The 13,368-nt window shown below is 45.2% G+C and overlaps 1 protein-coding gene across 3 annotated transcripts in view; it reads right to left on the bottom strand.

Moving 5' to 3' along the window:
* Positions 1-766: 766 nt before the first annotated feature.
* Positions 767-13,368, bottom strand: part of PKP3 (plakophilin 3) — a 157,190-nt gene continuing 144,588 nt past the window's right edge. For all 3 annotated transcript variants that reach the window (XM_040328447.1, XM_040328448.1, XM_040328446.1), the window contains 5 exons: positions 9,045-9,227; positions 6,949-7,102; positions 5,269-5,461; positions 3,824-3,911; positions 767-1,203 (listed from right to left, as the gene is read on the bottom strand). In XM_040328447.1, coding sequence (XP_040184381.1) covers positions 1,171-1,203; positions 3,824-3,911; positions 5,269-5,461; positions 6,949-7,102; positions 9,045-9,227 — 651 coding nt within the window. In that variant the 3' untranslated portion in view covers positions 767-1,170. The remainder of the gene's footprint in view (positions 1,204-3,823; positions 3,912-5,268; positions 5,462-6,948; positions 7,103-9,044; positions 9,228-13,368) is intronic.

The following is a 13,368-nucleotide window of genomic DNA, read 5'->3' as shown; positions in this document are numbered from 1 at the left end:
AATATTGCGTTCTGTAATACACCTACAATGGAAAGACGCTCTTTAAAGTTCACGGTTGTGTTTTGGACACATTTTTTAAAAATGTTCTATAACTTACTCTTTTTCTCTTTGCATCATATATCTTTATATAAAAGGGCCAAGGGTGCCCCTATACAACCCAATCTGTACAATAAATGGAACCCATTAAAGCACCACTTGTGAGAAGTGAATAGGAGAAATGTAGTTCTCTCCAAGGCGGCGATCCCGATGCTTACAACCATCGGAAACGTTTGTCTTTTCATAAAAAATAAAAAAAACATAGGACTAGGAGGGGCTTTCACACCGAACCAAATTCATCTGCAGTTGACCAATCTGTACATAGCAACATACACAATACATGCACTCAACACCAAGGACGTATTGCCCTTACCCCAATATTTTTATAACATTTTCTACATGATCAGAATACAGTTTGGCCCTTGGATATTGCATGTTTTTTTTCTATTTGTCAAAAGGGATCATATAAACTGCTGTAAGTATACCAGACCTATACTAGTTCCAAGCAGCATATCTAAGAGTTAAAAAATAAAAAAATCACTACCGCCGAGACTGGCCAGAACAGCCTGCTGGGTGTGACGGTCTAACAATAGTAGAAAGGCACAGGTTATTGCTTCTATTATAGCAGTGGTCATCAACCCTGTCCTCAGGGCCCACTAACAGGCCAGGTTTTATGTATTACCTTGGGGAGATGCAGACTAGAATACTGAAATCACTGAGCAGAAAATGATATCACCTGTGATGCATTTCAGTTATCTTGCAAACCTGGCCTGGTAGTGGGCCCTGAGGACAGGGTTGATGACCGTTGCATTATAGTATTTGTATTAACTGTACAAAACACGACACGCACATTCACCTGTGTTCACATACAACCCCATAGACTAATTTTATTTATTTTTCTTCTTTTCTTACAAAATACATTCGCACACAAATGCGTAACTCTATTTGATATTCTACCTAGCTACATAAACTGTACCCCTCAAGCTCTGCTGTGCCATATCAAGAGTGCTTAGGTGTACACAGGAGAGAGAGAGAAAGGGAGGGAGGGCTAGGAAAGTAGTCCATCGGTCAGTGCTTTCTTGCGGATCTTCTGAGGAGGCGCGGAGACTGGCGTTGCAAGTGGGCGCTGCATCATTAGCTAAGGAAATCCTCCTTCCGGTAGCCCTTCTGTAAAAGAAGAAAATAAATAAAGGTGTTTGGTGAGAAGGCACATCCAACTAGGGGGGATGGTGGTGTAGTGGTTAGCCCTGATGTCTTATAAAACTGCCGTCTTTGATTCAGATCATGCTAGTAGCAATAAATGCTTGAAGAGGTTATATTCTGCCCATGTACCACTTCATTAGCTCCAGGTTTCTTTGACAATACTAAAATATACGGATAGGCCAAACACTTTCTACCTACAGTAGCCTCTCTCGACCTTTTCAACAGAGGAACGTCTTGAAGTAAGTTCCGGTCTCAGGGAACCCCCTAGTAAAATTACTAGATCTACAACACATAATACATTAGTGTGATGTTCAGTGGAAAGATTGCCCCCTTACACTTGTGGTCATTGGGAAGAGTTACACCAGCTTTCTGTAAAAGTGTAAGTGGGAACTTTGAGAAGCAAAAACCTCTAGCAGCCTCTGGAGGAACCCTAGGCTTCCATAGAACCATGGCCTACAGGTTGGTATGTGTGCCTATATGGAGGTAGGAACATTAGTTTGGAAACTCCACTGGACCAGATAATGCCGTTGATCACGAACAGTGTGTAAGAGTAGCAGAATATTGCAATATTAAATATAGGCTATAAATAAGAAAGTGAAGCATTTTCTTATCCCCTAAGGCAGGGGTGTCAAACTCATATTCATCGGGGGGCCGCATCAGCAGTATGGTTGCATCGTGTCCACTATTTATTGTCATAACCAATTGTCACTGATTTTTTTTACTGGTTTTAGTGCAGGGTTCAGGAGAATGAGCGGGAGATTTTCCCTTGGAGATTGGCTGATTGCGCATGTGCTCACACAAAGCCGGCGCCGCTCTCGTGACAGAGGATTTTTACTCTTGTTGCCTGGGAGACAAAAGAGGTAGTGGCTGCCAGCTGTTGCGTGGGCCACATGGCAAGGCCTGTGCCCTAAGGTGTAACCTTTCCAACATTCCCTGCCCAATTGTCAATCCACCCAGCAGTAGAGTTCTGATGGGTGGATCTCAACCCGATCCTGCGGTGCGCTCACCCGTGCCGTGTTTTCCCCGTGCCCTCCTCGGTGGTGCTTGCTTCTCTACTATGGGCACCCAGCTGTGACAGCTGGCGGCTTCATAGCCGGGTAACCACTGTGCATTCACAAGTGGTGCTGCACTCTGACTGGTCCCAAAGTCTTCTAGGACCGGGCATGTGTCCCAGAAGACTGTGGGAGGAAGAACTTCCAATTACCTATGGGCTACAGGAACGGAAGTGAGAGCAGGTATCTGTCAAAATCTGGTACCTGCTCTCCCCCTCTCCCCCAAAAGCACAAACAGGAGCCGGAGAGGAGGCCTTAATATGGAAGTTCCACTTTTAGGTGGAACTCCGCTTAAGAGCCGGTTCACACTACCGCGACCTGGGGGGAGACTTGTGTCGCCCCAAGTCACGCGACATGACAAATTACATGGAAGTGAATGAGCGCCTTCTTAATGCACACTACTGAAGTCGCTCCGACTTTAGAGAAGGTTCTTGTACTACTTCAAGGCGACTTGTACCCATTGATTTCAATGGAGGTCGCCTCCAAGTCGGATCCCCTGTTTTAACTGAAGCAACTTTCCAGGAAGTGAAAATGGCTCAAGTCGTCTCCAAGTTGCCTTGTAAAGTCATGCTGGAAGTCGTGTTGCCCCAGTGTGAGCTGGCACTTAAGGTTTTGCTTCCAATTAAAGGGGTTGTAAAGGTAAAAAAAAAATCCCTAAATCGCTTCCTTTACCTTAGTGCAGTCCTCCTTCACTTACCTCATCCTTCCATTTTGCTTTTAAATGTCCTTATTTCTTCTGAGAAATCCTCACTTTCTGTTCTTCTGTCTGTGACTCAACACAGTAATGCAAGGCTTTCTCCCTGGTGTGGAGAAAGCCTCTTGAGGGGGGAAGGGGCGAGCAGGCAAGTCAGGACACTCTCTACTTTGCAGATAGAGAAAGGAGTGGGTGTCCTGACACTCCTGCTCGCCCCCTCAAGAGGCTTTCTCCACACCAGGGAGAAAGCCTTGCATTACTGTGTGGAGTTACAGACAGAAGAACAGGAAGTGAGGATTTCTCAGAAGAAATAAGGACATTTAAAAGCAAAATCAAAAGGATGAGGTAAGTGAAGAAGGACTGCACTAAGGTAAAGGAAGCTATTTAGGGATTTTTTTTTCCTTTTACCTTTACAACCCCTTTAAGGAAATGTTTCATGTGAGGAATGTTGGGGATACAGTTCACCTTTAAAAAAAGAAAACCTGGATTGAGGGGAATAGGACCATTGCTGTTGGTGACCTACTCCTGGAGATGCCCATAGCGGTCACTTCTGAATTCATCCAAAACAAGCAACCAGCATACATTCCAATAAGAAACCTTAATTTGCAGATTTATTTGGAGAGTTGCATTTTTAGAAGGTCAGTAAACTCGGTCTTTAGATTGCTCACCATACAGGCAGTCTGTTTTCAGCACAACCCCTTTTATGAATGTTAGCATATTAGTAACTCCATATAAAAACCTGGTACCGAGTGATGAGCTTCACTCTTTTCCTTTACTGATGGAACAGAATATGGGGAGGTGAATGGCATCTGTAAAAGTGGGTACAAAATCTACTTACTGATTTGTAGTCCCGTTGTAACTTGCTGTATTGCCACATATTGGTAAGGAGGCTGGAGGCTGCCCGGGAGGCCTTCTCACTGTCTGGACTAAAGAAGAGACATGTTTAGAAGAGACATGTGCTGCTATCTAGCATTATAACCTATAGATACTAATCTATTATAAAATAGCTTCTCATTTCTTGTAATTCTTAACCACTTAACCCCCGGACCACATTGCTGCCCAAAGACCACAGCACTTTTTGCGATTCGGGACTGCGTCGCTTTAACTGACAATTGCGCGGTCTTGCGACGTGGCTCCCAAACAAAATTGGCGTCCTTTTTTTCCCACAAATAGAGCTTTCTTTTGGTGGTATTTGATCACCTCTGCGGTTTTTATTTTTTGCGCTATAAACAAAAATAGAGCGACAATTTTGAAAAAAAATTAATATTTTTTACTTTTTGCTGTAATAAATATCCCCCAAAAATATATAAAAAAAACTTTTTTTTTCCTCAGTTTAGGCCGATACGTATTCTTCTACATATTTTTCGTAAAAAAAAAAAAAAAAAAATCGCAATAAGCGTTTATTGATTGGTTTGCGCAAAAGTTATAGCGTTTACAAAATAGGGGGTATTTTTATGTCATTTTTATTAATGTATTTTTTTTACTAGTAATGGCGGCGATCAGCGATTTTTTTTCGGTACCGCGACATTATGGCGGACACTTCGGACACTTTTGACACATTTTTGGTAACATTGGCATTTTTTTAGCGATCAGTGCTATAAAAATGCATTGGATTACTATAAAAATGCCACTGGCAGTGAAGGGGTTAACACTAGGGGGCGGGGAAGGGGTTAAGTATGTCCCTGGGTGTGTTCTTACTGTGGGGGGGGGGGGGTGGCCTCACTAGGGGAAATCACTGATCTTCTGTTCATACATTGTATGAACAGAAGATCAGCATTTCCCCCGCTGACAGGACCGGGAGCTGTGTGTTTACACACACAGCTCCCGGTCCTCGCTCTGTAACGAGCAATCGCGGGTGCCCGGCGGCGATCGAGCCCGCATGAGCTATGACTAAGCATTGAAATCCAATGCGAAACGCATCAGCTGTCTTTCCCACTGTATGCTGATTGTATGCTGTGCATTTTTCCTATATTAATAAAGAGCACGTCTTTTTTAAGACTTTTTTGGAGTGCGGCTGTCCATCCATTTTCCTATCTGCATATCCTGTGCATTGCCAGCACCTATCTGGTTCTTGAGCAGACAGTGATTACCTGGAGGTGCTCACCTGGAGTGGCGGTCTTCTCACCGGGCTAGGTCCTTTACCTGCATAACGGTCCGCGTCTTAAGTGGTTAAACTGACACATAAAATTAATATGTGCGCTACTGCTACCAGATCTCACCTCTTGTTCTGCTACTAAGCCTAGCCTTAAACAATGTTCTGTGTACTTATCTAGCACCACTTACCCATCTCGATTCCTCTTGATGTACATCAGTTTGCTGAGCCCATTGAAATATACTATATCCCGTGCTGCGAGAGGTCCAGCTACAGTCAGGTTATTGAGCACAGCGATAATGTTCACGATGACTTCAGAAGGAGGACCTTTATCATTGCTGTCCCCAGGAAGCTTCTCTAGAAGATGGCTGACTAGCTTGGTGGCTGTAACATTAAATGACATAATTAGCAAGGATGAAAAACCACAGTCCATATAAATTCTATATATTCCTATTCCTAATATATATTCCTATAAATTTTAAACTCTGTTGATGCAGAGTAAAGCAAGGCAAGATTTTAGTATTTAAATTATACCTTGCGGTTAGGGTGAGGGTCAGGGGTTTTCCATTAAAGAATATGGCTAGGACTCAGGAATTGGAACAGGGACCTCCCCCAGAGGTCAAAGGTCAGAAGGCGGGTTCCCAGAGGTCACATGGCGTGGCTGACCCACCCCCACCAAAGTGCACCGCCTACCGCAACCAAATCCGGGAATGAACAAGTCGGGGTAAGCGTCTAACCCCTAACCCTAACCCCAAGTTATAATTTAAATACTTAGGGCCAGATTCACGTAGAACTGCGGCGGCGTAACGTATCGTAGATACGTTACACCGCCGCAAGTTTTCATTGCAAGTGCCTGATTCACAGAGCACTTGCGATGAAAACTACGCCGGCGGCCTCCGGCGCATGGCGGGCCAAATCAAATGGGACCTCCGGACCTACTGCGGACCTACTGCGCATGCTCAGTTTCGCAATTCCCGTCGTGCTTTGCGCACCGTGACGTCATTTTTTTGAATGGCGACGCGCGTAGCGTACTTCCGTAGTACCGGACAAGTTACGCAAACGACGTTAAATTTTAAATTTCGACGCGGGAACGACGGCCATACTTTATACAGCAATACGATTGCTGTGTAAAGTTAGGGCAGGTACAAATAATGACTAACTTTGCGACGGGAAACTAGACTAGCGGCGACGTAGCGAACGCAAAAATCCGTCGGGAATCGCCGTAACTCCTAATTTGCATACCCGACGCTGGTTTACGACGCAAACTCCCCCCACCGGCGGCCGCGGAACTGCATCCTAAGATCCGACAGTGTAAAACAATTACACCTGTCAGATCTTATGGATATCTATGCGTAACTGATTCTATGAATCTCATAGAATCGCATAGATAGAAACAGAGATATGACGGCGTATCAGGAGATACGACGGCGTATCAGGAGATACGCCGTCGTATCTCTTTGGTGAATCTGGCCCCCTAAATCTTACCTTGCTTTACTCTGCTTCAACAGAGTTCAAATTTATAGGAATATATTATATGAATCTTATTCCTAAGATTTAAGAGATGCTAAACTAATAAAATAAACTTTCACAGTCAGGCCAATTTGAAAGAAGCCTAGGCACTGTAAAAGCCCTGCTTTATGTGGCTGCAATGCAAATGTATATAAAACTCAGTAAACTTTCTGACCTTATGAAAGCCAATATATTTCTTCAATTGCATAGGCAACTTTGTCTGCTGCCTGGAGGTTCTCCAAGCCAAGAAAAATTGTTTTAGTGCAACAAGAATCCAGTATAATGGATTACATGTGGTCAGTAATCTGCATAGTAAAACCCAAAACAAAATGATCAATATGAGAAGAAGGTTGAGCACTCACACATCTCATCCTTGTTCTTGGCATGTCTTGACAGATTGCGGATGAGCCCCGTTAGGGAGCGCAGCTGGCTTTGATCTGCAGTCCTCAAACGGTCCAATACGGGGTTCAGAATCCGTTCTTGTTCCAGTGCCACCTGGCTCATCACAGCTGCCCACTGTTAAAGCACAAACATATTTACATACAAAGCTCTAAAACTGCACATTTCAGAAAGTTTATTGGTACATACACATACACACTATATATATATATATATATATAAACACACTCGTGGAATGGTGACAAACTACAGTACTTAAAAATCTCCATAGGCGGCGCTTTAAAAAAATAACGGTTGCCAGGTTAGAGTTACAGAGGAGGTCTAGTGCTAGAATTATTGCTCTCGCTGTAACGCACGCAACGATACCTCGCATGTGTGGTTTGAACACCGTTTACATATGCAGGCGGAACTTACGTGTGCGTTTTCTTTGCTGCGCGAGCTTGCGGGGACAGGGGCACTTGCAAACTCTTCCCCCCCTTTTTTTTTTACATTGTTACTTTAAAAAAATAAAATAAATGTGATCACTTTTATTGCTGCCACAAGGAATGTACACCTCCCTTGTGACAGTAATAGGTGGTGACGGGTAATCTTTATGGAGGAATCGGTCTAAAAGACCCCAAACCCCTCCTTTGCACTTCAAAGTATTCAGATCGCCAAAAACTGCCATTCTGAATACTGTCTTTTTTTTTTTTTTTTTTTTTTAAAGGCAGCTGAGTAAACCGGAAGTGACTGTCTTACTCTAGCCGGTGGAAGTGCCGAATCGCGTCTCGGGTCTCCTGGTGGTGGGACAGGAGGCCCGGGAAGAGCAGCGGCACGTCCCCTCTCGCTCCTCCGGTATAACAGCTGAGCGGCTTTTAGCCGCACTGGTTGTGATCCCTGAAAAGCCAACAGCCCACTCTAGAAAACGGTACCGGGATGATGCATCGGCTGGGTATAACCCCTTAAAGCCGAGGCCGCATATGTGCGTACGGTCGGCGGGAAGGAGTTAATACGGTATGAGTTTTTCCACAGGATATTGGGGTTGATTTACTAAAACTGGAGCATTCAAAATCCGGTGCAGCTGTGCATGGTAGCCAATCAGCTTCTAAATTCTGTTTGTTAAATTAAGCTTTGACAAATAAAACTGGTTTCTACGCAGAGCTGCACCAGATTTTGCACCAGTGGCGGTGTGTCCATAGAGGGCGCAGGAGCGCTGCCCCCTCTCGCTCCTGTACCGCCACTAAAAACAATACATAGATTCATGCATTGCATGAATCTATGTATTGTCGCCGCTGCCGCCCACTATTCAGATGGCCGGCCCCCTGGCGAGCGCCGGCCATCGGAATAACAGCAGCGGGTTGGCTGTGGAAGTGTATCAGAGCCAGCAGCTCTGATAGGCTTTCCGATTGAGGGCTGTAATCGGCTTCCAAATAGTTAACCAGGGGACACACGGGAGGTGCGTTCCTTGGTTAACACTGACACGCATCTCAGCCAATCAGGTTCTGGCTACCTGTAACCTGATTGGCTGAGATGACATCGAGGGCGGGACTACATTGAGGGATCGTGGAGGAGGATCCAAGGATGGCTGACAGAGAAAGGCAAGCGCCAGGCGGGGGGGGTTCAATCTGGCGGCATTTTAGTGGCAAACTGGCGGCAATTGATGGGCACAGTGGTGACAATGGCATGGCACAGTGGCTGCATTTGGCATGGCACAGTGGCAACAATTGATGGGCACAGTGGCTGCGTTTGGCATGGCACAGTGGCGACAATTGATAACATTGCACAGTGGCGACAATTGATGGGCACAGTGGGGCTGCAATTGATGGGCACAGTGGGGCTGCAATTGATGGGCACAGTGGGGCTGCAATTGATGTTTTTTTTTTTTGGATTTGGAGCACCAGCCGCCACTGTTTTGCACTCTCTAGTTTTAGTAAATCAACCCCAATGTGTTGATAGTTTATTTTGTAGTATTTCTTTTAGGGCATATTTCTACCAAAAGCCTTAAAAATACACAGGCTAGTTTATCCAAAAACGAGCGATCACATTATAAATACTAAATAAAGGCTAGGACATGGCTTACCCTGCGATCTCCGGCTGTGATATTCTGTAGCGCTCCTGCTGCCGCCTCTGTTGTGTGTCTGTTGAGTTCACATTGCTGCAGTAGTCGGTTGTATAGATGGACAATCTGTGGATGCCACAACCACTCCATCCCCTTCGGATCCTTTGAGATCTCTGCAAAAGTGGCAAGGTCTGTGCCCTGTTGCTGTGAGAAAGAGTGAGATACGGTGTAAGTCTGGGAATGAGCAACAAAGAAAGATAGAACAAACATCACCTGTGTGGTGGAGAGGGTGACCACATTTCCAAACTACAATTCAGGGGCACCTCGCCTTCCCAAAAATCAGCTTGTGCTGTAACGAATCACAGCGCAGTGATTGGACACAAGAGGCGGGATTTATGATTTCTCCAATCACAAGCAGGGGTCAGGATTGTGCTCCTCCAGACATTCCCGGCCAGTGAGTAAAGCAGTGATGTGGCGGGGGGGGGGGGGGGGGGTAGCTGTGTCAGTTTCATTCAGGGACACTGGAATATTGCCTCTGGCTTCCTGTAAGTCTTGGATACACCAATAGCCAGTCCTCCCCGATATATTTATTATCTATAACTATATGGGAGTTTTGGGTGTTCCATAAGCAACAGGAGCATCACTGACCCAAGGAAGAGGTTATCGTACTTAAAGCGGAGGTTCACCCTATTAAAAAAAAAATAAAATTTTTATTCCATCATAAAATTCGGCATCGTAGCGCGAGTATGCCGGTCTTACATTTTTTATCCCCGTACTCACTGTTTAATCCTACCTAGACGATTCCGACTGCCCATGGGGAATGGGCGTTCCAATCCAGACGGAAAGTGATTGACGGCCGGCTCTGGCGCGTCACGCTTCTCCGGAAATAGCCGAAATAGGCTTGGCTCTTCACGGCGCCTGTGCGCAGGCGCCGTGAAGAGCCGAGGCCTACTCCGGCTGTCTTCGGGGAGCGTGACGTGCCAGAGTCGGCCGTCAATCACCCTCCCTCTTGCTAGGAACGCCCATTCCCCGCGGCAGACGGAATCGTCTATGTACGATTAAACAGTGAGTACGGGGTTAAAAAATGTAAGACCGGCATACTGTAGCTCGCGCTACAATGCCGAATTGTATGCTGAAATGTTGTTCAGCAGGGTGAACCACCGCTTTAAAGGAACACTAAAGGTTTGTTTTTTATTAGATCAATTGATTGCTGTAAGCAAGAGCATTTAAATATCACTTACCTCGTTTTTCCTTTTGACCTCCAAAATACAGTAATCCAGGTTTGAAAATGCAATTTCCTGTCTCTCCTCTTCTTGCTTTCCACCAGCATCTGAGCCGTTTTGCATGGTGGAAAGCAGGATGTGCTCACCCCCTCCCTATGACTACAGACCTGCGTGAAGATGCTCTCTTATCTCTCACAGGCATGGAGGCTAAGCCTAATGGGAACTGTAGTTCCCATTAGGCCGTGATGTAGCAAGAATGAATGTGCACCGCAAACCAGGAAGTCAGTGAGAATAATGATTCAGGAGTGCTGGAGGTGAATAAAACAGCTCGATTTCAACAGGTATCAAACTAGTTATAATGCAAAACATTACTTTTTACTTTATCAGCTACTGTCAGACTTTAATTTAAGAGGAAAATAATTTTGTCTTTACAACCCCTTTAAGAGATCCTGTCATCAGATTATTCATTTCAACAAAGCTCTTCCCATACATTTTTGGGCGTATTTAACCACTTATGGACCCCTTCACGCCGATATATGTTGGCAGAAGGGCACGGCTGGGCACAGGCACGTGTACCTGTACGTTGCCTATAAGAGCCCAGCTGCGGGGGCGCGCTCGCGACCCGGTCCGAAGCTCCGTGACTGCGGGACCCCGATCGCCGCCGGTTTTCCGCGATCGGTCACAGGAGCTGAAGAACGGGGAGAGGTGTGTTTAAACACACCTTCCCTGTTCTTCTGTGTGGCAGTGACACTGATCGTCTGTTCCCCGTTATAGGGAACGACGATCAGTGACGTCACGCCTACAGCCACACCCCCCTACAGTAAGAATCACTCCCTTAGGGCACACTTAACCCTTTAGCGCCCCCTAGTGGTTAACCTTTCACTGCAATTGTCATTTTCACAGTAATCAGTGCATTTTTATAGCACTTTTCGCTGTGAAAATGACAATGGTCCCAAAAATGTGTCAAAAGTGTCCGATGTGTCTGCCATAATGTCGCAGTCACGAAAAAAATCGTTGATCGCCACCATTACTAGTAAAAAAAAATATATTAATAAAAATGCCATAAAACTATCCCCTATTTTGTAAACGCTACAAATTTTGCGCAAACCAATCGATAAACGCTTATTGCGATTTTTTTACCAAAAATAGGTAGAAGAATACGTATAGGCCTGAACTGAGGAAAATTAATATATTTATTATAGCAAAAAGTAAAAAATATAAAAAGTAAAAAAATATTGAATTTTTTTCAAAACCGTCGCTCTATTTTTGTTTATAGCGCAAAAAATTAAAACCGCAGAGCTGATAAAATACCACCAAAAGAAAGCTCTATTTGTTGGAAGAAAAGGACGCCAATTTTGTTTAGGATCCGCGTCGCACGACCGAGCAATTGTCAGTTAAAGCGACGCAGTGCCGAATCGCAAAAAGGGGCAAGGTCCTTAACCTGCATAATGGTCCTGGTCTTAAGTGGTTAAAGCAGAACTCAAAATGTACCGTCAGACGGTCTTATTCCTAGTCGATAACTTCTGCTGTATGTCGGTCTTTAGCCATCCTCATTGGTTGGAACTGAATGCCATCAGTCTTGTGCATATCCAGGAGGCGGTCATCCCAGCACACAGAGACCAGGGCTAGCAGTGTAAAGCCTGGTACACACGATCGGATTTTCCGTGGACAAAGCGTAGGACTTTTGTCCTAAGAGCGTTGGCCATGAACTTGTCTTGCATACAAACGGCAAAGAATTGGTCAGCCAACAAACACAAAACAACGTGGTTTTTCAGCTCTTTAGTGCCAACTTTTGGGCAACTTCTGCAAATGTGTTATGGTGAGCATTGCTTCTGAGCATGCGTGTTTGTACTTTTGTGCGTAGGACTTCTGTACACACGATCGGATAATCCGACAACACACATTTGTTGTCGGAAAATTTGACGGTATGCTATCCAATATTTGTTGGTGGAAAATCCGACAACAATTGTCCGATGGAGTATACAAACGGTCGGATTTTCCGACAACAGTCTGCCATCACACAATTCCCGTCGGAAAATCCGATCGTGTGTATGGACCTTAAGTTAAGCTGCATGTGCACAGCTCAGTTTACATGCCGGAGGAAAAACAGAGCAGGCAGGTAGTTGAATCGAATTGCAAAAGTGACATGTAGAAGTTGATTTACTAAAACTGAGGAGTGTAAAATCTGGTGCAGCTCTGCATATAAACCAATCAACTTCCCTTTTTTTGCCAAAGCTCAATTGAGTAAGCTGAAGTTAAAAGCTGATTGGCTACCATGCACAGCTGCACCAGATTTTGCACTTTCCAGTTTTAGTAAATCAACGCTGTAAGGTCTCTTCTGCAATAAAGAGCCTGGGGCAGATCCACAAAGATCTGCGCCAGGCGCAGCGTATCTAAGATACGCTACGCCGCCGTAACTTATCTTTTTTAGTTTGAATCCTCAACGAATCCGTGCCATAAGTTACGGGGGCGTAGCGTATCTCTCGCGGCGTAAGGGCGCGCAATTCAAATGGATGGCCGTGACCCGACGTAAACAACGTTTTTTTGGAACTGCGCATGCGCCGTCCCTGGGGGTATCCCAGTGCGCATGCTCGAAATTAAACTGGAACCCGCCAATGCTTACGACGGTGACGTCATTCTACGCAAATTCCTATTCGCAAACGACTTACGCAAACGACGTAAAAAATTCAAAATTGTACGCGGGAAGGACGGCCATACTTAACATGGAGTACGCCTCAGTATAGCAGCTTTAACTATACGCCGGGAAAAGCCAAACGCAAACGACGGAAAAAAAAGCGACGGGCCGACGTATGTTCGTGGATCGCCGTAAATAGCTCATTTGCATACTCAACGCGGATTTCGACGGGAACGCCACCTAGCGGCCGCCGAAAAATTGCATCTTAGATCCGACGGCGTACGAAGACGTACGCCTGTCGGATCTAGCTGAGATGCAGTCGTATCTTGTTTTGAGGATTCAAAACAAAGATACGACGCGGGAATTTTGAAATTACGCCGGCATATCAATAGATACGCCGGCGTAATTTCTTTGTGGATCTGCCCCCCTGTCTGCCAGCAGAACTTACTTTCGCTTTAACATATTTTATGCAAGTTATTTACCTTTA

This window comes from Rana temporaria, chromosome 11 (genome assembly GCF_905171775.1).
Source record: "Rana temporaria chromosome 11, aRanTem1.1, whole genome shotgun sequence".
Classification (NCBI taxonomy): Eukaryota; Metazoa; Chordata; class Amphibia; order Anura; family Ranidae; genus Rana; species Rana temporaria.
This window is presented reverse-complemented; position numbering and strand designations above follow the sequence as displayed.